This window comes from Salvelinus sp. IW2-2015, linkage group LG1 (assembly GCF_002910315.2).
Source record: "Salvelinus sp. IW2-2015 linkage group LG1, ASM291031v2, whole genome shotgun sequence".
Classification (NCBI taxonomy): Eukaryota; Metazoa; Chordata; class Actinopteri; order Salmoniformes; family Salmonidae; genus Salvelinus; species Salvelinus sp. IW2-2015.
In genome coordinates this window covers 35250928-35276002 of record NC_036838.1, presented here as the reverse complement: position 1 = coordinate 35276002, position 25075 = coordinate 35250928, and the positions used below count along the sequence as shown (strand labels likewise).

At 41.2% G+C, this 25075-nt stretch overlaps 1 protein-coding gene across 2 annotated transcripts; it reads left to right on the top strand.

The window, feature by feature from the left end:
- The first annotated feature begins 34 nt into the window (after positions 1-34).
- Positions 35-24780, top strand: LOC111966407 (protein mono-ADP-ribosyltransferase PARP3-like). Of its 2 annotated transcripts, none has more exons than XM_023991021.2 (11): positions 35-132; positions 1537-1687; positions 12771-12896; positions 13056-13232; positions 13383-13521; positions 14027-14268; positions 14463-14621; positions 18323-18409; positions 18655-18838; positions 19744-19887; positions 21714-24780. In XM_023991021.2, exons 2-11 carry the CDS (start codon positions 1559-1561, stop codon positions 21881-21883), a joined length of 1557 nt encoding a protein of 518 aa, XP_023846789.1. In that variant the 5' UTR covers positions 35-132; positions 1537-1558; the 3' UTR covers positions 21884-24780. The 2 variants fall into 2 exon arrangements, with proteins under 2 accessions (XP_023846789.1, XP_023846780.1); XM_023991012.2 differs by having other exon boundaries at positions 13056-13238.
- Positions 24781-25075: the final 295 nt, after the last annotated feature.

Sequence of the window (25075 nt, the reverse complement as noted above, 5' to 3'; positions counted from 1 at the left end):
TGTGAAATAGTGAACTGCTCCTTTAAAAGCGGAAGGGGCACTCAGTGAGAGGTGTGTTTGTCAAAGATAGATTTTGTGTTCATGCTACTTCTGACAGTGACAGCTCGAGCTGCCGATCACCTGCTCTGTAAGGTAAGTAGCAAGTCGATGAAGGATGGCAAATTGTTTAGATAGCTWCARMTGWWWCAKYTGWAGCTACATCCATAGCCTCATAACTATTYGTGTGTGAACTTCTCGCTAGCAATGGTGTTTAGCTGGTTCAGCTACACACACCCACACAATCAAGTTATTGGACTTTGCACCAAGCTAATTTAACTACCTGGCTAAAATATTACTGAGGGGTTGTAAATGGAAATCCAGCCAGGACAGCTGCTCTAGCTAGCTAGSAGGTTAGTTAGCACTCTCAACCACCTCAGTGCATCCGTTGCCATGTCAGGGAATATACATGCATGCCAGGGCTTGTCTGTGTCTGCTGCTTCTACTGTATCTGCTGCTTCTACTGTGGGTGTGTTCGTAAATTCAATCTGGAGTGTGTGGTGGAAAATTGCAAGATTATGTTATAATACTTTTATTGCATCAAATGGTTGTTTTATGCAACGGAATAGAGTATTCTGTTAACTATTGTGTGCGTGTTCTACTGAGGATGGGCCTCTGGGAGATAACACTGACAGGAGATGTACGATGTCATTTGGGTGATAAAACCTAAAGAGCATTCCAGAGCATGAGTTAATGTTTCTTTTCTATATGGGGCCAGACACAGGTCTCTACACAATGAAAACTGTTGACACAGCAGATACTGTCTGCTATGTATTATAGGTATCTTTCATACAAATCTTAACCTTGTGACCCATTCTATATATCTGTTGTTCGTCATGTAGGTTGAAAGGGGTGTATGTTGGCTATAAAATACCTTTGTACTTTTGTCTCGGGGCTCTCAACAAATCATCTGAGCGTGAATTGTCGACCAGCCATGCCCAGCCATCATTATCGTAGAGCACTCAATCGATTCACTTTATATGTGTGCGTTGTATTGACCTGCTCCCTTATTAATAAGTGATTAAAGATGTAGTTTAAGTATAACTCTGACTTGTGTGATAAGTTTGTCTCTCCTCATTTGATAGTAAAGAAATTAACCACCAATGTGCCAGAGTGCGTACTTGGCGTTCGTAAATTCAGAGCGTTGTCAGATTGTCCGTTCATAATTCGCTCTGGATATCTACTCTGATTTCAGAGCACTCTCGTTTGATTGTGCCAGAGCGCAGAATAACTGATGAATTTACTTTTGCCCTTAACGCGTGGCCCTTCAACTTTGAGCGCCTCTTTGCTGCTTCTACTGGGTCTGCTGCTGCTACGTCTCTGATACTAGAAGTACCCATTCCCTCACTTAGCTGCATCAAAACATCACTGCCGTGGGCATTGGACAATGAAGTGAAAAGGATAAAGTGAAAAGCACCTGCTGACTCAAGTGCATGAGGATTATCCATCATCTTTCATTTTAGTGTGTTGATTCATAACGTCGTATCTATTTTTTTGCAGTGATTTGAGATACAGAGAAAGGATGGCACCAAAGAGAAGTGCTGCCTCTTCCACCAAAGTCACTGAAGCAGGTGGAAATAAGGTGAAGCAAGAGCCACATCAAAGTAAGGCTGATGAGCAATGCTTGCTGTCAGAACAGCATTCAGGAGAGGTGAGTTGGACATCATGTCATATCAAGGCACAAAGTAGACAATTTCTTGGGCTGCCTGTACCACCTATCAGACAAATGTATTGGGTACTGTTTCATCTCAAATGTCCTCCTGTGGAGCCATTATTTTACATTTTAGTCATTTAGAAGATGCTTTCATCCACATACAGTGAATTCAGAAAGTATTCAGACCCCTTGACTTTTTCCACATTTTGTTACGTTACAACCTTATTCTAAAATGGATGAAATCTTTTTTTCCCTTATCAATCTACATACAATACACAATAATGATGAACCAAAAACAGGTTTTTAGACATTTTTGCTAATAAACATTTTTTAAAATAAATATCACATACAAGTACCAGTCAAAAGTTTGGACACGTCTACTCATTCAAGGGTTTTTCTTTATTTTTTACTATTTTCTACATTGTAGAATAATAGTGAAGACATCAAAACTATGAAATAAYACATATGGAATCATGTACTAACCAAAAAAGTGTTAARCAAATCAGAATATATTTTTGTTTTAGATTTTTCAAAGTASCCACCCTTTGCCTTGATGACAGYGTTGCACACTCTTGGCATTCTCTCAACCAGCTTCATGAGCTAGTCACCTGGAATGCATTTAAATTAACAGGTGTGTCTTGTTAAAAGTTCATTTGTGGAATTTCTTTCCTTTTTAAYGCGTTTGAGCCAATCAGTTGTGTTGTAACAAGATAGGGGTGGTATACAGAAGATAGCCCGATTTGGTTAAACACCAAGTCCATAATATGGCAAGAACAGCTCAAATAAGCAAAGAGAAACGACAGTCCATCATTTCTTTAAGACATGAAGGTCAGTCAATACGGAAAATGTCAAGAACTTTGAAAGTTTCTTCAAGTGCAGTCGCAAAATCCAATTTCATCCAATGATGAAACTGGCTCTAATGTGGACTGCCACAGGAATGGAAGACCCAGAGTTACCTCTGCTGTTGAGGATAAGTTCATCGGAGTTACCAGCCTCAGAAATTGCAGCTCAAATAAATGCTTCACAGAGTTCAAGTAAAAAGGCTGGGCCTAATATAGTGCATGAGGTCATACAATAAGTTTTGTTATGATTCCTATGCTAACGATGTAACAATATTTGCTGGTCTGTGGTGTGTAACCAGATGCTGCTCTTGACACATTTATGAAATTGCTTATTCCAGTTACTAATAAGCATGCACCCATTAAGAACATGACTGTAAAAACTGTTCAATCCCCATGGATTGATGAGGAACTGAACAATGTGTATGGTTGAGATGTTGAGGCAAAACAATTGCAAATAAGTGTGGCTGCACAACCGATTGGCGAACTTACTGCAAATTGAGAAAACATGTGACTAAACTGAATAAAAAGAAGAAACTATTCTATGAAACAAAGATAAATTATATAAAGAATGATAATAAAAAGCTTTGGAGCACCTTAAATTACATTTTGGGCAAAAATGCAAACTCAGCTCCTTTATTCATTGAATCATAACAAAACCCACTGATATGGCTAACTACTTTAATTATTTTTAGAGTTTTTTAGAAAACTCTATCAAACTTAGCCATTACATGCCAGCAACAAATGCCAACACTACACATCCAAGTATAATTGACTTATGAAAAACCAGCATTGTTATTTTGAATTTCGTAAATTGACTGTGGAAGAGGTGAAAAAAGTATTGTTGTCTATCAACAATGACAAGCCACCGGGGTCTGACAACTTGGATGGAACACTTTTGAGGATAATAGTAGATGATATTGCCACTCCTACTTGCCATATCTTCAATCTAAGCCTACTAGAAAGTGTGTGCCCTCAAGCCCAGAGGGAAGCTAAAGTCATTCTGCTATCTAAGAATATTAAGCCCCCTTTACTGGCTCAAATAACCGACCAATCAGCCTGTTACTAACCCTTAGTAAACTTTTGGGAAAAATGGTGTTTGACCAGATACAATACATTTTTACAGTAAATAAATTGATAACAGACTTTCAGCACTCTCATGGGGAAGGACATTCAACAAGCACAGCACTTACACAAATGACTGATGATTGACTGAGAGAAATTTATGATAAAAAGATTGTGTGGGCTGTTTTGTTAGACTTCAGTGCGGCTTTTGACATTAACAATCATAGTCTGCTGCTGGAAAAATGTATGTGGCTTTACACCTCCTGCTATATTGTGGTTAAAGAGTTACCTGTCTAACAGAACACAGAGGGTGTTCTTTAATGGAAACCTCTCCAGCATTATCCAAGTAGAATCAGGAATTCCCCAGGGCAGCTGTCTAGGCCCCTTACTTTTTTCAATCTTTGCTAAAGACATGCCATTGGCTTTGAGTAAAGCCAGTGTGTCTATGTATGCGGATGACTCAACACTATACACGTCAGCTACTACAGCAACTGGAATGATCGCAACACTTAACAAAGAGCAGCAGTTAGTTTCAGAATGGGTGGCATGGAATAAATTTGTCCTAAATATTTCAAAACTAAAAGCACTGTATTTTGRACAAATCATTCACTACCCCTAAACCTAATCTAAATCTTGTAATGAATAATGTGGAAATAGAGCAAGTTGAGGTGACTACACCGCTTGGAGTAACCATGGATTGTAAACTGTCATGGTCAAAACATGTTGATACAACAGTAGCTAAGATGGGGAGAAGTCTGTCCATAATAAATTGCTGCTCTGCCTTCTTTCTTTTTTTTTTAAACAGTATTTTTATTGTAATTTCACAATTTTCACCCATATTAAGAGATACAACAACAGAGACAAAGCAAAAAACAAACAAAAAACAGCACTCGCTTACGCATACCTGCGCATAATATTATAATATATTATATATATATATATATATAACAGTGGGAGAAACAAGTATTTGATACACTGCCGATTTTGCAGGTTTTCCACTTACAAAGCATGTAGAGGTCTGTAATTTTTATCATAGTACACTTCAACTGTGAGAGACGGAATCTAAAACAAAAATCCAGAAAATCACATTGTATGATTTTAAATAATTAATTTGCATTTTATTGCATGACATAAGTATTTGATACATCAGAAAAGCAGAACTTAATATTTGGTACAGAAACCTTTGTTTGCAATTACAGAGATCATACGTTTCCTGTAGTTCTTGACTAGGTTTGCACACACTGCAGCAGGGATTTTGGCCCACTCCTCCCTACAGATCTTCTCCAGATCCTTCAGGTTTCGGGGCTGTCCTGGGCAATACGACTTTCAGCTCCCTCCAAAGATTTTCTATTGGGTTCAGGTCTGGAGACTGGCTAGGCCACTGAGATGCTTCTTACGGAGCCACTCCTTAGTTGCCATGGCTGTGTGCTTCGTGTCTTGTTCATGCTGGAAGACCCAGCCACGACCCATCTTCAATGCTCTTACTGAGGGAAGGAGTTGTTGGCCAAGATCTCGCGATACATGGCCCCATCCACCTCCCCTCAATACGGTGCAGTCGTCCTGTCCCCTTTGCAGAAAAGCATCCCCAAAGAATGATGTTTCCACCTCCATGCTTCACGGTTGGGATGGTGTTCTTGGGGTTGTACTCATACTTCTTCTTCCTCCAAACATGGCGAGTGGAGTTAGACCAAAAAGCTCTATTTTTGTCTCATCAGACCACATGACCTTCTCCCATTCCTCCTCTGGATCATCCAGATGGTCATTGGCAAACTTCAGACAGGCCTGGACATGCACTGGCTTAAGCAGGGGGACCTTGCGTGCGCTGCAGGATTTTAATCCATGACGGCGTAGTGTGTTACTAATGGTTTTCTTTGAGACTGTGGTCCCAGCTCTCTTCAGGTCATTGACCAGGTCCTGCCGTGTAGTTCTGGGCTGATCCCTCACCTTCCTCATGATCATTATGCCCCACGAGGTGAAATCTTGCATGGAGCCCCAGACCGAGGGGTGATTGACCGTCATCTTGAACTTCTTCCATTTTCTAATAATTGTGCAACAGTTGTTTCCTTCTCACCAAGCTGCTTGCCTATTGTCCTGTAGCCCATCCAGCCTTGTGCAGGTCTACAATTTTATCCCTGATGTCCTACACAGCTCTCTGGTCTTGGCCATTGTGGAGAGGTTGGAATCTGTTTGATTGAGTGTGTGGACAGGTGTCTTTTATACAGGTAACGAGTTCAAACAGGTGCAGTTAATACAGGTAAAGTGGAGAACAGGAGGGCTTCTTAAAGAAAAAAAACAGGTCTGTGAGAGCCGGAATTCTTACTGGTTGGTAGGTGATCAAATACTTATGTCATGCAATAAAATGCAAATTAATTATTTAAAAATCATACAATGTGATTTTCTGGTTTTTGTTTTAGATTCCGTCTCTCAAGTTGAAGTGTACCTATGATAAAAATTACAGACCTCTACATGCTTTGTAAGTAGGAAAACCTGCAAAATCGGCAGTGTATCAAATACTGTTCTCCCCACTGTAATAATACATATACACACACGCACACCATTTTCCTCTCCCCGCTTCTCTCACCCTATCCCCATCATTGCGTCTCTCAATACATACATTTTAAACAAACTTACAAACAGAAATTAAACAAAAAAGCTCAGTTCAAACTAAGAAGTTAGGTTCCACACATGGAACATACAGTGTAATTCTGAATACATAGATCACCACCATTCTCAGAGAATCCTTGCAGCATAATAGCTGATACCTCAGTTCTAGGTAATTTAGATAGGGTTCCCATACTTTGTAGAACTGATCTGTTTAGAATGCAATGTACATGTCAGATATTTCAGAGGCACCCATTCAAAAAGTATCTTATGCCAATCTTTAATAGAAGGAACCTTATCACTAATCCACCGTAAAAATATGTTTTTCCTTGCTGCAAAGGTAAGGATGTTGTAAAGCCTCCTCTTACCACAGAAGTAACATGCCTACTAGGGAGACCCAACAGTAAAGAAACTGGTCCAATTCTAGATCAACCCCTAGGATCTTTTCAATTTCTTGCAGAACACCAGACCAGTATCTTTGTATTTTGGTACATGACCATAAACAATGTGTTAGGGTGCCTGTATCAGTTTTGCATTTAAGACACTGAGGAGAAGAGGAAGAGGGGCTAAAGGCATGTCTGCGATTTGGGGATATATGCAATCTGTGTATTATTCTTAATTGGATTGCTCTAGTACGATTACATATAGATATTGTTTTTGCATATCTCCAAATGTCCTCCACATCTCTTCGTCAATAGTAACAGACAATTCTTTCTCCCACATTTGTTTCACCCTCTGTGTGTTGACAGCAGGAAAGGACCTTAAAGCATCATAAAACAGACCTACAAGACATTTTCCTTTGTGGAAAAAAAGCATTCTCTCAATGACAGAACTATCAGGGTTACCAATTAAGTTGGTGCTCTTCACAATATAATGTCTTACTTGTAGGAAGCGGAAAAAGTCCTGCTTGGGAGTCGATATTTCTCCACCATCTGCTCAAATGACAATAGAATCTTATCAGCAAATAAGTCATTTAGTCTGCGTATGCCCTTATTAAGCCAAAAGTTAAAACCAGCATCCAGCAATCCTGGACCAAATCTGGGTTGTTAAGAATTGGGGTAAGAGCAGAGGTTAGTTTGGACCTTCCCAGAAGCGCTGAACTGACCTCCAAACTTGAGTGTGTTAAGTGTAATAGGATTATTGCAGTGATCTTCTACAGACTTGAAACTTCTGAAAAATAAAAGATCCTGTAAGGGGTATTTTGAAAGAGAAGTCTCAATGTCTAGCCAAATAGAGGAGTATCGTTTGTGATCCAATCAGAAATATAACATAGGTGGGCACACCACTGATAGAACCTGATATTGGGCAGATCCAAGCCCCCCGTAGAACTTGGCAGCTGCAATATTGCCATCTTAAGCCTTGGCTTGCGTTACTCCATATAAAGGAACTTAGCCATCCATTTACATCCTTTATTACCTTATTGGAGAGTAATACTGGATCACTTGGATTGGGTAAAGTAGTCTAGGTAAAATGTTCATTCAAGAGGGATATCTACCCAACCAAGAAATCGGGAGAGAGTTCCAGCGCTCCAGATCCTGTCTATTGTATCAAACAAGGGAACAAAATTGGCTTTGTACATGCTGGAATTTAGGAGTTACAAATATACCCAGATACGTAAAGCTTGAGGAGACCATTAAAAGGGAAGGGGGGAGAAGTATTAGGTACAGAGTGAAGGTTACCAAGTGGCATAGCCTCTGATTTAGTTAAGTTAATCTTGTAGCCTGAGAATTCGCTGAATAATTCAATAATATTAATAGAGATGTAGTTGAGGTCTCGGGATTAGAGATGAATATCAGGACATCATCAGCATACAAGCTTATTTTATGGTGAACATCACCAATGAGCAGCCCCTGTATAGTAGGCGTTACCCTGATGGCCTCGGCCAGTGGTTCCATAACGAGTGCAAATAGGAGGGGGGACAAAGGACAGCCTGTCTGGTACCTCTGTAATTAGAGAAGCTATTTGACCTTAGCCCATTAGTAAGGACAGCAGCTGAGGATCATCATATAAAACTTTCACCCATTTTATAAAGTTCTCCCCTAGACCAAATTTATTTAGAGCAAAAGGAAGTAGGTAAGACCACTCCACACGATCAAATGCTTTCTCAGCATCTAGGGAGAGCACAAGACCATCCCTAGCACTTTGTTGGTAGGCTTGAATTACATTAAGAAGCCGCCTGACATTGTTGCACGACTTACGGCCCTTAATGAAGCCAGTTTGGTCTCCTTTCACAATTAGTGGCAGTGAGTCCTCTAATCTTGTGGCTAGAATTTTAGAAAGTAATTTTCTATYCACATTCAGAAGGGAAATTGGTCTGTACGAGGAACAAGACTCTGGACATTWTCYCTTTTTGAGAATAAGTGATATGTTGGCTTCCCTCAGCGTTTGAGGGAGCTGGTCATTTGAAAATGAGTGGTTAAACATATCACGYAATGGCTCAAGGATCAGGCCATGGAACTCTTTATAGAACTCACTACAAAACCCGTCTGGTCCTGGGGCCTTACCGTTTTGCAGATTCTTAATTGCGAACATTATCTCTTCCTCGGTAATAGGGACATTAAGGAGAGACCTCTGTTCTTCGGATAGTAGGGAGCTCAATCTTAGAAAATAAATTCTCCATTAATTTGGGTGCGTCATTTGGCAGTTCTGAGGCATAAAGATTTGCATAAAATTTCTTAAATTAGTCATTTATCAATTTATTTTCATATAAATGATTGCCATCAGAATCAGTAATAGTAGCAATTGACTGTGAGTCAGCTCTCTTTTTAGCTAGGTACGCCAAGTACTTTCCTGGCTTATCGCCATGTTCATWTAGCTTTYGCCTGACAAATCCCATTTTCTTTTCAGCGTCCTGTGTTAGGAGAGAGTCCAACGTTGATCTAAGAACTGATATTTCCTTTAGTAGGGCAGGAGTGGGAGTTTTAATATAGTTCTTCTCTTTAGTTCCTAATTCACCCTCTAACCTTTTTTGCTTTTCACGCTTTTTCCGCCTCTTAGTGGCAGTGTATGACATAATCAGACCCCTGGCGTACGCTTTACAGGTTTCCCAAAGGAGCGAGGGATTATCTGTTGATTGAGAGTTAATAGAGAAAAATGCTTTAAACTCTGTAATAAAATATGATGTGAATGTATGGTCTTTAAGGATGGTTGTATTCAACCTCCAATGTCTTGACAGATTGAATGCTCCGTTGAGTTTTATGTCCAGGATCACCTCCGCATGATCAGATATGACTATGCTTCCTATCCTAGCGGATAAAACGGACTGCAAAGACGTCCTGGGCACAAAAAAGTAATCTATTCTAGTCTGACATCCATGAGGTGCAGAGAAAAAAGTTAACTCTCTGTTGGAGGGGTGAAAAGTTCTCCAAACATCAGCATACCCCAGATCATCACAAATAGCTTTAAGTGACTTAGCTCGAGGAGAGAGTGAAGCTATACCGCTGGGAAACTTATCAATAAGGGGGTTCAACAAACAATTAAAATCTCCTCCAACCACTGCAGTGTCTGAGTTTAATTCTGAAAAGTCTAGAAATACCTTAGTGAGGAAATCAGGGGGGTGGGCAGGGGGGAAGTAAATATTCATTATGGAGATGTTCTGCCCTTGTAAAGTACCATTAATTATAACAAAGCGACCAAATTTATCTTTCACACAATTCAAGACCTTAAGTGGTAAGTTCTTTTTCACAAGAATTGCTACACCTTTACTTCTGGATGTAAGTGATGAGAAAAACACTTGACCAAACCCCCCTTGTTGTAATTTCAGATGCTCCTTATCATCCAAATTAGTTTCTTGCAACAGGGCAATATCAATATTTAATTTTTTCGAAAAAGACAGTACCTTCTTCCTTTTAATGGGATTATGGCTCCCTCTAATGTTCCATGTACATACACGCAGTGTATTACCTGCCATTGCACTTTGACCGTTTCATATTCAGACTGAATCCCACTGTARAAATTGGGTGGTACCTTTTTCCATGTGTTGAACTCTCTTCTATCTCACCGAGCATAAACAAACGATATGAACCCTGAACTCTAACTATACTAAACCCAAAAATTAAACATGTAAAGATCCAAAAGGGGGTTTTCCCACTAGCTAACATGCAGGGGATTTCAACTTTCCAATGTAGACTCTTAAGTCTGCATTGCCACTCAATAGCCTCGTCCTTTATACATATGAAAATGAAAATCAATATATGAAGATTGAGGCTCTTCCACCTAAAACCAAGCCTGGGCACCAATATAGATTCACCCATATCTCAGCCTGAGCTATAGTGGCAGTTACTTTAGCAAGAAAAATAATAAAAATATGAATATTACTCAACCGGAGCATGTGAGAACTCACACCACTGTTTCATGATCAGGTTCAAATAAGATAATAAAGTTATCCAATGCTGCGGCGGCGCAGCTTAAAGTTTTTTACCCGAGAGAGTCAATAAACGCAGCCGCCTCTTCAGGTGTGGAGAGTTTYTTAGGCGATCCGTTGACCATAATCTTCAATGTGGCCGGGTACAACAGTGCGTAGTCCATCTTCATTCTCCTGAGTCGAGCCTTCGCCTCATCAAACCCTTTGCGTCTTCGTACAACCGCTGTGGAGTAATCATTGAAGAATGAGACCTTTGGACCTTTACGATGACTACCGTCAGAGCCGATGTTTCTAGCCGCATCCATGACGCGCTGCTTGTCGGTGAAGTTGTGGAACTTTATAACCACTGGCCGTGGGCGCTGGTTGGGACCGGGTATCGGTGCTTGAGAGCGATSGGCTCTGTCCAGCTTCACACGACCAGCCTTAGTGTCCATTTGTAAGTAGTCAGGGATCCATTCCTCAAAAAAATKTACTGAACGTGTCCCTTCAGAATTTTCCGGGAGTCCCACAACACGAATATTGCATCTGCGTCCTCGATTATCCAAGTCGTCAATGTGCTCCGCCATTTCGCGCACCTGTTTCTCAAGTGCTTTTATCTTAGTGTCCATAGATGTAGTCGAAGCTTCCACTGTAGCAATTCTTCCTTCCGCCTCATCGACACGTTTGACCACCCTCTGTAATTCAGCTGAATGGCCTGCTATTGCTTCCAAGACCGTTCTTATCTTAACATCGATCACTTTAGTAATGTTGTCCGTCATCTTTTGAATCACCAGGTCCATTGTGCCTGGATCCGCAACGGTGTTAGCTTCGCTAACGTAAGCTAGCTCCTCCTGCACATCTACAGGGATGGTGGTTTTGGTCGAGTTCTTAGTAGCTCTGCTGGGCATGTTGTCRGAGATTTTTGAGAAATAACCGTCAAGACTCATTGCAGGATAACTTATTTAGCCAATTCTAACACTTTTTCAAGCTAGGAGATTAATGAAAAAATATAAATTTACGAATGCCACGGGAGCTCGCTGAAACACAGTGTTCTCTCTACAGCGCCATTTTGTCGCCCCCCCCTGCTCTGCCTTCTTAACAACACTATCAACAAGGCAGGTCCTACAGGCCTTACTTTTGTCGCACCTGTACAACTGTTCAGTCTTGTGGTAGCTGCCACAAAGAGGGACTCAGGAAAATTACAAATACAAATCTCATGTCTCAAAGTGGACAAGAGATTGACTTCATCACTACTTGTTTGAAGTGTTGACAAGCTGAATGCACCAAGCGGTCTGTTTAAACTGCTGGCACATAGCTCGGACAGCCATGCATACCCCACAAGACATGCCACCAGAGGTCTCTTCACAAGTCCAGAACAGACTATGGGAAGTGCACAGTACTACATAGAGCCATGACTACATGGACCTCTATTCCACATCAGGTATCTGATGCAAGCAGTAGAATCAGATTTTTTTTTAAATACACCTTATGGAACAGCGGGTTCTGTGAAGAGACACACACACGCAGGTACAGATACATGYATACACACACACGCTAGCACACGCACTCTACACMTACGTACATTATAATATTGTTGTATGGTGGTATTATAAATGTTGTATTGTAGATATGTAGTGGTGTAATAATGTTATATGATGTATTGTTTTATCTTTTGTTTTATGTGTGATGTAAGTGTCTTAATGCATTTGGACCCCAGGAATAGTTTCTGCTGTCTTGGCAACAGCTAATGGGGATCCCTAATAAATACAAATAAAACACTTTGCTCCGTTGTAATGAGTGTGTGAAGTCACTTATATCTCCTGGACTGTATATGCTGCATACACTTATAGCGGTTTCAAAAGACCAATGTACTGCTGTGTGTGTTACTCATTCATATGTAGCAGATTCTGAGAAACTGTCACTAGCTATAGGTATTTGACTTAATGATTTGTTTGATCAGCCTTGCAGTCACATCAGTAGGATAAGGCTGTGCAGTGTGCAGTGCAGTAGTTGAATGGGTAGTCGCGTAGTCAGGTAGCCTAGTGGTTAAGAGTGTCGGGCTGTAACCATAAGGCCGCTGGTTCATATCCCCGAGCCGTCAAGGTGAAAAATCTTACGACGTGTACTTGAGTACGTCACTTAACCCTAATTGCTCCTGTAAGTTGCTCTTGATAAGACTGTCTAATAAAATGTAATGCGCCAACGTGACTTAAATCATGTTCCTCCCCCACAGGTGTATGAAGATTATGACTGTATGCTGAATCAGACCAACATTGAAAAAAACAGGAATAAGTTTTATGTCATTCAAGTGTTGAATAAAGGTGCCTGTTACTACTGCTKGACCAAATGGGGGAGAGTGGTAAGCTTAATTTCAGACAAAGACAAGATGGTAGTTTGCTACACATTCCTGTGTTAACTGTAGTAAATCAAATTTTTTGTTGATTACGTTAATATACTAAACTATTAATCTGTTGAGCATCTAGGATTGAAGCACGAAATCCTCTCTCCTCACCTACAGGGGGAAACAGGCCAGTCAAAACTATCAGACCCTTATGTCAGCCCAGACAAAGCCATCAAAGACTTTGAGAAGATGTTCAAAGAGAAGACGGAGAACAGCTGGAAGGAGCGAGACAACTTTGTGTCTCGCCCGGGGAAGTACACCCTGATAGAGGTGGATGGAGGACAGGATGCAGAGGTCAARGTAACGGTGGTGTGCTAGGGACTAAGTACTGCTAAGGACTCTGATAGATATGTAGTCAGACTGCAACTTTGACTCTCACTCATTATTGCTTTGCTGTGTCAATTTGTTATCTCTCTATAGCATGCTCTCGTCTGGTTTTTGCAGGTGGACAATGTTGATGGGAAGATTGTCAAGGGGCCCCAAAACATTCTGCCTTGCACCCTGAATAACCCCACACAGAAGCTCATCCATCTCATTTTTAGCAACGACATGTTCCAAAAGTCCATGGAGTGCATGACCCTGGGTGGGTGTCAATCTTAGTCCAACACACCACCTTTACCGCTACAGCACTGAAACAATCCTCTGTTCCTCAGTCATTAAGCCTGGGTGGGATCTGTCTATGTACCCATGTTCTATTAAGTAACATACCTGTTTGACTGGACTGCTTGTTGTATTGTATTCTACTCTCAGTGGAATTATATACAGTACTTGGCTGTTAAACTGAAGTCTGTGATCAAAGAGGTATCCTAAATCATTAACTAGAGTCATTTAAGTAGAGGGTAAAGCCTGGCGATCTGGAGATAAATGTCTAATCCATATAAAACCCAGTCTGCCTGATCAATAATGTAAATGGAGCCTGACTGTACAATTGATTGATTTGGACCGAAGCTTATTCAGCTGTATTGCGAGTTCCCCAACAACCACATTGACCAATGTAGAGGTTAGCAGTCAACATAGAGCTATATAAAACGTGTCTAACATGTGAACTCAGAGCGGTAATATGTGTATAATCATCATCTCTTCCCTAGTTGTTGGACCACCAGACATAAAGAAGATACCCCTGGGGAAGCTGAGCAAGCTGCAGATCGACAAGGGCTTTAAAGTGCTGGAGGAGATTGAGGGAGCTATGAACGCCAGCCAGACCAGCAGGACCAAACTGGAGGAGCTCTCCTCCAAGTTCTTCACCACCATCCCACACAACTTTCAACGCGATAGGCCCCCGGTCATCGACAGCTCTGAGATCATAGAGAAGAAGAAGGAGATGCTTCTGGTGAGGTCTACTTAATCAACTTGTACTTTGTGGAATGACATTGATATTGGTCAGTACTATTTAGGGCCAAAAGTTTTTTTTAATAGCCTACAAAGACCCAGAGTTTTGGTAATAGGTAAAACTCCTGGCCGTAATCATGAGTCGTTTTTTCCAGGCCTGGTCCCATCTCTCCCTCCTTCTGCTGCTCCCTGCAGGTGCTGGCTGATATAGAGATACCCCAGAACCTGAAGGCTGAGACTGAGAAGACCCAGGAGCTGATGGAGGTGGAGAAAGTACCTCATTCACTGGACCAGAAATATCTGTCTCTCAACTGCAAACTCTGTCTACTAGAAAGAAAAACACAGGAATTCAAGGTACTGTGGCCTCTAATGGAAGTTTAATTTTATACAAACACGGCTGTATTGTTGTAGATGTAAAAATCATAGTCATACAAATCTTTAGTGATACTGATTGTAAGACGGCGCCGGAGAAGATGGCTGACGTTTTACGTGCTCCTAACCGTTTTATGTTTGTTTTTTTGCGTTATTTGTAACTTGTTTTTTTACTTATGTTGTAAATAATGTTGGTGCTACTGTCTCTTATGACCGAAAATAACTTCTGGACATCAGAACAGCGATTACTCACTACGAACTGGCAGAAGCTTTTTTTCCTTTAACGAGTCCGACGAGCCCTACGCGAACGACATACTGCTTTCCCAGGAACAGGCCCAAATCCCACCATTTGCTTGAAGAGACAACAGCGAAAAAGAGGACAGAGGTCGGGCTTCCTTCTGAGAATTTGTAGGCGATCGAATAAACCCCCCCTGCCTTCCGTTCTACTAGCTAACGTGCAATCATTGGAAAATAAAATCGATGACCTACGAGGAAGATTAAACTACCAACGGGACATTAAAAACTGTAATATCTTACGCTTCACGGAGTCGTGGCTGAACGACGACATTATCAACATACAGCTGGCTGGTTAAACGCTGTATCGGCAGGTAAGAACGTCTGGTAAGACAAGGGGTGGCGGACTATTCAAACATGTAAACAACACGATATCTAAGGAAGTCTCGAGGTTTTGCACGCTTGAGGTGGAGTATCTTATGATAAGCTGTAGACCACACTATCTATCTAGAGAGTTTTCATCTATATTTTTTTGTAGCTGTCTACATACCACCACAGACCGATGCTGGCACTGAGACCGCACTCAATGAGCTGTATTCCGCCATAAGCAAACAGGAAACCGCTCATCCAGAGGCGGCACTCCTAATGGCAGGGGACATTAATGCAGGGAAACTTAAATCTGTTTTACCAAATTTCTATCCGCATAAAATGTTAAATGTGCAACCAGAGGGAAAAAAACTGTAGACCACCTTTACTCCACGYACAGAGACGCATACAGAGCTCTCCCTCGCCCTCCATTTGGCAAATCTGACCATAATTCTATTAGCCTGATTCCTGCTTACAAGTAAAAATTTAAGTGACTCGATCAATAAAAAAGTGGTCAGATGAAGCAGATGCTAAGCTACAGGACTGTTTTGCTAGCACAGACTCTAATATGTTCCGGGATTCTTCCTATGGCATTGAGGAGTACACAACATCAGTCATTGGCTTCATCAATAAGTGCATCGAAGACGTCGTCCCCACAGTGACCGTAAGTACATACCCCAACCAGAAGCCATGGATTACGGTGTTAGGTTCTTATTTTTCAGAGTAAGTAACTCACGGACACTAGAGAAGCTTTAACCAGGTTTAATCTTTCCCAAAGGTTCTGTACAGCTGAAATCAGACCGCTAAACATTTCAGACATCACAGTTTATATGCATCCTACTTAAGACACTCCTCCTCTTTACAGTTTATGGCTCCACAGGAAAGAAGGTAATCAGATAGCAACCCTGATTACTCCCTTAACCTCTCTGGGGTAGGTGGGACGCAATCGTCCCACCTGCCCAATAGCCAGGGAAAATACAGAGCGCCATATTCAAATAAAATTATATAAAAATCAAACTTTCATTAAATCACACATGTAAGATACCAAATTAAAGCTACACTCGTTGTGAATCCAGCCAACATGTCAGATTTCAAAAAGGCTTTTCGGCAAAAGCATAAGATGCTATTATCTGATGATAGCACAACAGTAAACAAAGAGAGTAGCATATTTCAACACTGCAGGCACGACACAAAACGCAGAAATAAAAATATAATTCATGCCTTACCTTTGACTAACTTCTTTTGTTGGCACTCCAATATGTCCCATAAACATCACAAATGGTCCTTTTGTTCGATTAATTCCGTCGATATATATCCAAAATGTCAATTTATTTGGCGCGTTTCATCCAGAAAAACACAGCTTCCAACTTGTGCAACGTCACTACAAAATACATCAAAAGTTACATGTAAACTTTACCAAAACATTTCAAACTACTTTTGTAATACAACGTTAGGTATTTTTAAACGTTAATAATCAATCAAATTGAAGACGGGATGATCTGTGTTCAATACAAAAAGAAATCAAACTGACGCAACCTTTCTGGTAATGTCCCTCTCTCAAACAATTTACTTCAAGTGACCCTCATTTAAGATGGCCGTACTTCTTCATTACACAAAGGAAAAACCTCAACCAATTTCCAAAGACTGGTGACATCCAGTGGAAGCGGTAGGAACTTCAAACAAGTCCCTTAGAAATCTGGTGTCCCAATGAAACCTCATTGAAAAGACAGTGATCTCCCAAAAAATTATTTCTGAATGGATTGTCCTCGGGGTTTTGCCTGCTACATAAGTTCTGTTATACTCACAGACATGATTCAAACAGTTTTAGAAAGGTCAGAGTGTGTTCTATCCAATAATAATATGCATATCTTATATTCTGGGGATGAGTAGCAGGCAGTTGAATTTGGGCATGCTATTTATCCAAAAGTGAAAATGCCCCCTACTCCGAATAAGTTTTAAGGGGAACTGACCTCACCCCTCACCTCCTGATCCACAGATATCCATCTGTCTTCCCTATATCAACACATCGCTCTCCTCTCCTCCATCAAACACATTCCAAAGCCTTCTGGCTTTTTACAAACTTTTTCTATTCAAGGCTTTGTCTATCATTTATTTAATATCTCAATGTTCAAAGTTTAGTCGATTCCAACAACGGGCAACATCTGCACTGAGTTAAAGGCTAGAGCTGCCGCTTTCAAGGAGCAGGACTCTAACCCGGAAGCTTATAAGAAATCCCGCTATGCCTTCCGACGTACCATCAAACAGACAAAGCGGCAATACAGGACTAAGAGGTTCTACAACTGCACCATCGAGAGCATCCTGACTGGTTGCATCACTACCTGGTATGACAACTGCTCAGCCTCCGACTTCAAGGCACAACAGAGGGTAGTGCGTATGGCCCAGTACATCACTGGGGCCAAGCTTCCTGCCGTCTAGGACATCTATACCAGGCGGTGTCAGAGGAAGGCCCTAAAAATTGTCAAAGACTCCAACCACCCTAGTCATAGCCTGTTCTCTTTGCTACCGCATGGCAAGCGGTACCGGAGCGCCAAGTCTAGGTCCAAGTGGCTGCTAAACAGCATCTACCCCCAAGCCATAATAGTCCTGAACATCTAATCAAATGCCTACCCAGACCATTTGCATTGCCCCCCCCCCCCCCCCTTTTACGCCACTGCTCCTCTATTATTATCTATGCATAGTCACTTTAATAACTCTACCTACATGTACATATTACCTCAGTTACCTTGACTAACCGGTGCCCCCGCACATTGACTCTGTACCGGTACCCCTTGTATATAGTCTCGCTATTGTTATTTTACTGCTGCTGTTTAACTACTAGTTACTTTTATTTCTTATTCATATTTTTTAAACTGCATTGTTGTTTGGGGGCTTGTGAGTAAGCATTTCACTGTTGTATTTGGCGCATGTGACTAATAAAATTTGATTTGATTTGGTCATATTTTGTAACATAAATGCAATATAGGCGACTGTTTACTGAGACAAAATGATAYACAATATTCTTCTTTGTAGTCGAAAGTAATTGTTGAGCATCGATTGTATTTTCGTTCTTGTCTAATTTAAAGGTAATTGAGAAATACCTGAAGGCCACTGCAGATAGCCACAGCCAGCCAAAGATTATAGATATCTGGGAGGTAGAGAGTGAGACTGAGGTGGGTAACACATGACACAACTACTTCATCAAAATAATGTTAGCATGTAATACAGAATTAATTTGTATTGATTCATTACTTATTTGTGGTGAGCTTGATTGTTGTAATGAAGTTGAGAATCTCTTATTTTTTGGGCTTAAATGTACAAACAGGTTCCTCTATTATAGTGAATATGTTTGTGTGCGTTAGGTCAAGGATTCTGTTCTCCTATCTGCATATCTGTGTGTGGGCATTGTTTTCGGCAGGCGGAGCGGTTCAGGGAGAATGACAACCTGGAGAACCGGCGTCTGCTGTGGCACGGCACCAACGTGGCAATGGTTGCGGTCATCTTGAACGGTGGCCTATATAGTCACTTCATGCCCCAGTCAGATGCCCCTGCCTACGCAGCCCCCTACTTTGCTTCGGAGATCAGCAACTCTGCTAATTACGGTGAGGTTCTACCCCTGCGTTATAGTGCATTTGGAAACTATTCAGACCCCTTGACTTTCTTCACATTTTGTTAAGTGAAAAACTTAAATAATACATTTACATACGTATTCAGACCCTTTACTCAGTACTTGTCGAAGCACCTTTTGCAGCTATTACAGCTTCTTGGGTATGACGCTACAAGCTTGGCACAACTTTATTTGGAGAGTTTCTCCCATTCTTCTCTGCAGATCCTATCAAGCTCTGTCAGGTTGGATGGGAAGCGTTGCTGCACAGCTATTTTCAGGTCTCTCCAGAGATGTTCGGGCTCTGGCTGGGCCACTCAAYACTTTTTTGTTTACTACATGACTCCATATGTGTTGTTTCATAGTTTTGATGACTTCACTATTATTCTACAATGTAGAAAATAGTAAAAATAAATAAAAACTCTGGAATGAGTGGGTGTGTCCAAACTTTTGACTGGTACTGTATGTGTTCATGAGAGGGGTCATATTAGTTTGTTGCCCAAACTGTTCAGACGCAACAGACTTAATTAGCAAATTGGCGGTAGAGACTTCAGACGAGTTCCTGGATGCTTGTGGAGGTTGAGAGCCTTATCTTACCATAGAGGGTTCATAATAGCTTTTGTTGTCGGCCAAACCGTTGAGATGCTACAGACATTTTCGTGAGAAGACCGATTTTTGGGATGTCTCCTGGTCTGACAAACACCGCAGTAGCTCTGCCACCTTTCACCGCAGGTGGGGATGACCAACAACGGCGGATGTTGGGGATTGAGACGCAGCCCAAGCAAAAAAACATATTTCTAGCTTATTATGCTAATTTGATTTCTGCAGGGGCACGGACATCGACTCTAGGCGGTTAAAAGAACCTCCCTAAAAGCCATGTCTCTGTGTCCTGTCCCTGTGTAGTGCATACATCTGAAGGCATCGTGGTGATGTTTCTGAATGAGGTGGTGCTAGGGAAGGAGCACACCATCACGAAGGATGACAGCTCCCTGAGGAAGGCTCCTGATGGCTACGACAGCGTGGTGGCTAGAGGACAGCTGGAACCAGGTACAGCACCACCACTCACAGCTCACTTCTGGTGTAAGGCCAACTCACTCCCTTACCCTGGTGACAAAATCCATTCACTGTTATTGTCTCAGCCATGGCCAGTCTGTCTCTATATACACCATTCAAAAGTTTGGGGTCACTTAGAAATGTCCTTGTTTTTGAAAGAAAATCATTTTTTTGTCMATTTAAAATAACATCAAATTGATCAGAAATACAGTGTAGACATTGTTAATTTGGTAAATGACTATTGTAGCTGGAAACGGCTGATTTTTAATGGAATATCTGCATAGGTGTAAGGAGGCCCATTATCAGCAACCATCACTCCTGTGTTCCAATGGCACGTTGTGTTAGCTGATCCAAGTTTATCATTTTAAAAGGCTAATTGATCATTAGAAAACCCTTTTGCAATTATGTTAGCACAGCTGAAAACTGTTGTTCTGATTAAAGAAGCAATAAAACTGGCCTTCTTTAGACTAGTTGAGTATCTGGAGCATCAGCATTTGTGGGTTCGATTATAGGCTCAAAATGGCTAGAAACAAAGACCTTTCTTCTGAAACTCGTCAGTCTATTCTTGTTCTGAGAAATGAAGGCTATTCCATGCGAGAAATTGCAAAGAAACTGAAGATCTCGTACAATGCTGTGTATTACTCCCTTCACAGAACAGCACAAACTGGCTCTAACCAGAATAGAAAGAGTGGGAGGCCCCGGTGCACAACTGAGCAAGAGGACAAGTACATTAGAGTGTCTAGTTTGAGAAACAGACGCCTCACAAGTCTCAACTGGCAGCTCATTAAATAGTACCCGCAAAACACCAGTCTCAATATCAACAATGAAGAAGTGACTCCGGGATGCTGGCCTTCTAGGCAGAGTTGCAAAGAAAAAGCCATATCTCAGACTGGCCAATAAAAAGAAAAGATTAGATGGGCAAAAGAACACAGACACTGGACAGTGGAACTCTGCCTAGAAGGCCAGCATCCCGGAGTCGCACTTCACTGTTGACGTTGAGACCGATGTTTTGCGGGTACTATTTAATGAAGCTGCCAGTTGAGGACTTGTGAGGCGTCTGTTTCTCAAACTAGACACTCTAATGTACTTGTCCTCTTGCTCAGTTGTGCACTGGGGCCTCCCACTCTTTCTATTCTCTTTCTTTCTATTCTAGCCAGTTTGTGCTTTTCTGTGAAGGGAGTAGTACACAGCATTGTACGAAATCTTCAGTTTCTTTGCAATTTCTCGCATGGCATAGCCTTCATTTCTCAGCAAGAATAGACTGACAAGTTTCAGAAGAAAGGTCTTTGTTTCTAGCCATTTTGAGCCTATAATCGACCCACAAATGCTGATGCTCCAAATACTCAACTAGTCTAAAGAAGGCCAGTTTTATTGCTTCTTTAATAACAACAACAGTTTTCAGCTGTGCTAACATAATTGCAAAAGGGTTTTCTAATGATCAATTAGCCTTTTAAAATGATAAACTTGGATCAGCTAACACAACGTGCCATTGGAACACAGGAGTGATGGTTGCTGATAATGGGCCCTCTGTACACCTATGTAGATATTCCATAAAAAATCAGCCGTTTCCAGCTACAGTAGTCATTTACAACCTGAACAATGTCTACACTGTATTTCTGATCAATTTGATGTTATTTTAATGGACTTTTTTTTTTTTTTTCAAAAACAAGGACATTTCTAAGTGACCCCAAACTTTTGAACAGTCGTGTATACTTTAATGAAGTGGTCACTGTATTTCTAAACATCTGGTAGATGGTCAGACGATATCCAGAAGAAGGCATCAGTATGGTTGTGTAGTCAATACCATTGTATTGTTTCAGACCCGTCCAAGGACATCTTCCTGACTCTGGATGGTAAGCAGGTGGCTGTGCCTCAGGGTAAACCCACCAAGCAGCCCCAGTACAAGGACAGCTACTTCCGCAACAGCAAGTACCTAGTCTACAAGGAGAACCAGTGTCGCATCCGCTACCTGCTGGAGCTCAAGTTTTAACTGGAGACAAGGAGAGAGGAGGCACCTATGCATTTTAGGAGATGGTATTATTCAAGTAATTAAGGTTTCTGTTATTAATAGACACCTCTGTCACTGTGTGCAATTTCCAACCAAAGTTCCCTATAATATCATATATATACTCTGTGCCTTGTCCTTTATAGTATCCTAACAGGCTTTGAGTGTACAGTCTTTCATGGTCTATTGCAGTGGTTCCCAAACTTTTAATTGTCCCGTACCCCTTCAAACATTTAACCTCCAGCTGCGTACCCCCTCTAGCACCAGGGTCAGCACACTCTCAAATGTTGTTTTTTTGCCATCATTGTAAGCCTGCCACACACACACTATACAATACATTTATTAAACATAAGATTGAGTGTGTTTTTGTCACAGCCCGGCCCGTGGGAAGTGACAAAGAGCTCTTATAGGACCAGGGCACAAATAATAATATAATTATAATAATCAATAATTTTGCTTTTTATTTAGCCATCTTACTGTACATATAAACTTTATTTGTTCATCAAAAATTGTGAATAACTCACCACAGGTTAATGAGAAGGGTGTGCTTGAAAGGATGCACATATCTATGCAATGTTGGGTTGTATTGGAGAGAGTCTCAGTCTTAAACCATTTTCCACACACAGTCTGTGCCTGTATTTAGTTATCATGCTAGTGAGGGCCGAGAATCCACTCTCACATAGGTACATGGTTACAAAGGGCATCAGCGTCTTAACAGCGCAATTTTCCAAGGCAGGAAACTCTGAGCGCAGCCCAATCCAACAATCTGGCAGTGGCTTCTGATTAAATTCAGTTTTCACAGAACCGCTTGTTGCAATTTCAATGAGGCTCTCTTGTTCAGATATCGGTAAGTGGACTGGAGGCAGGGCATGAAAGGGATAACGAATCCAGTTCTTTGTGTCGTCCGTTTCTGGAAAGTACCTGCGTAATTGCGCACCCAGCTCACTCAGGTGCTTCGCTATATCACATTTGACATTGTCCGTAAGCTTGAGTTAATTGGCACACAAAAAAATCATACAATGATGGAAAGACCTGTGTGTTGTCCTTGTTAATACAGACAGAGAAGACCTCCAGCTTCTTAATCATAGCCTCAATTTAGTCTCGCACATTGAATATAGTTGCGGAGAGTCCCTGTAATCCTATATTCAAATCATTCAGGCGAGGAAAAACATCACCCAGATAGGCCAGTCGTGTGAGAAACTCGTCATCATGCAAGCGGTCACACAAGTGACAATTATTGTCAGTAAAGAAAACTTTATGCTCGTCTCTCATTTAAAGAAAACGTGTCAATACTTTGCCCCTTGATAACCAGTGCACTTCTGTATGTTGTAAAAGCGTTACATGGTCGCTGACCATATCATTGCATAAAGAAGAAAATTTGCGAGAGTTCAGGGGCCTTGCTTTAACAAAGTTAAACATTTTCACTGTAGTGTCCAAAATATCTTTCAAGCTGTCAGGCATTTCCTTGGCAGCAAGAGCCTCTCAGTGGATGCTGCAGTGTACCCAAGTGGCTTCAGGAGCACCTGCTTGCATGCGCATTACCACTCCACTATGTCTCCCTATCATGGCTTTTGCTTGTTATTTCGCTGAACACTAGATGGTTTAATAAAAAAAATTTGCAGTGAAATGAGGTTACTCAGGCAAGAATAAAAACATCACCCAAATGTATAGCCCCATTGGAAAATCTAAATGCACTGTTTGAAAATGTGAATCACATTTTTATTTGGCTACGCCTGATGGCATTGCGCGTACCCCTGGGTGAATAGCTGGTCTATTGTATTTGGCTGTTGGCAGTTTTACTCGTAACCTGTGCTCAGTTGGTAGAACATGGAACTTGCAATGCCAGGGTTGTGGGTTTGATTCCCACGAGGGACCAGTACAAATGAAAATGTATGTGCTCACTACTGTAATGACTATTACTGTAAATCTATTATTCTAGAATATTTACTTTGAACAGACAAATACTGTGGCTAGATTTTCAATGTACATTAATTGTGTACTATTTGCCCACTGTAATTTTGGTTATGGGAGGACTGTTCACATTACTTTTACTGGATATAAAGTGTGAATACTGTACCTTTACTAATGCAATACAGTACCTACCTGTGTCTTCGTTCTGGACATTATTATTTTTATTTCGCTCTGTATTTCCGACTCTGAACATAAACTCAGCAAAAAAATTCACTTTTTTCAGGACCCTGTCTTTCAAAGAAAATTTGTAAAAATGTATTTTGTAAAAAATAAAAAAATCCATTTGTAAAATTTGTAAAAGTCCGTCATGGTCTGGGGCGGTGTGTCACAGCATCATCGGACTGAGCTTGTTGTCATTGCAGGCAATCTCAATGCTGTGCGTTTAAGGAAAGACATCCTCCTCCCTCATGTGGTACCCTTCCTGCAGGCTCATCCTGACGTGACCCTCCAGCATGACAATGCCACCAGCCATTTTGCTAGTTCTGTGTGTGATTTCCTGCAAGACAGGAATGTCAGTGTTCTGCCATGGCCAGCGAAGAGCCCAGATCTCAATCCCATTGAGCACGTCTGGGACCTGTTGGATCGGAGGGTGAGGGCTAGGACCATCCCCTCCAGACATGTCTGGGAACTTGCAGGTGCCTTGGTGGAAGAGTGGGGTAACATCTCACAGCAAGAACTGGTAAATCTGGTGCAGTCCATGAGGAGGAGATGCACTGCAGTACTTAATGCAGCTGGTGGCCACAACAGATACTGACTGTTAATTTTGACCCCCCCTTTGTTCAGGGTCACATTATTCCATTTCTGTTAGTCACATGTCTGTGGAACTTGTTCAGTTTATGTCTCAGTTGTTGAATCTTGTTATGTTCATACAAATATTTACACATGTTAAGTTTGCTGAAAATAAATGCAGTTGACAGTGAGAGGACGTTTCTTTTTTTGCTGAGTTTACTTGTATAAAGCTTTTCATTTTCACTCACCTACTTTTGGTGAAAACATATCTCTTCAGTTACCATATGAATGTGAGTGCATGCAACAGAATTCGATACGGAAGATATATGCTGTATCGGCATGGAGTAAAATGCCTGATTGAGGGAATAACTGTAGAGATGATATCCATGTTCTGTATATGTCCACAAAAGTTTGATTTGTCTATGAATGAGAAGATGCGCTTTGCCAATCTATAATCCCAGTGCACTGTTATTGTTT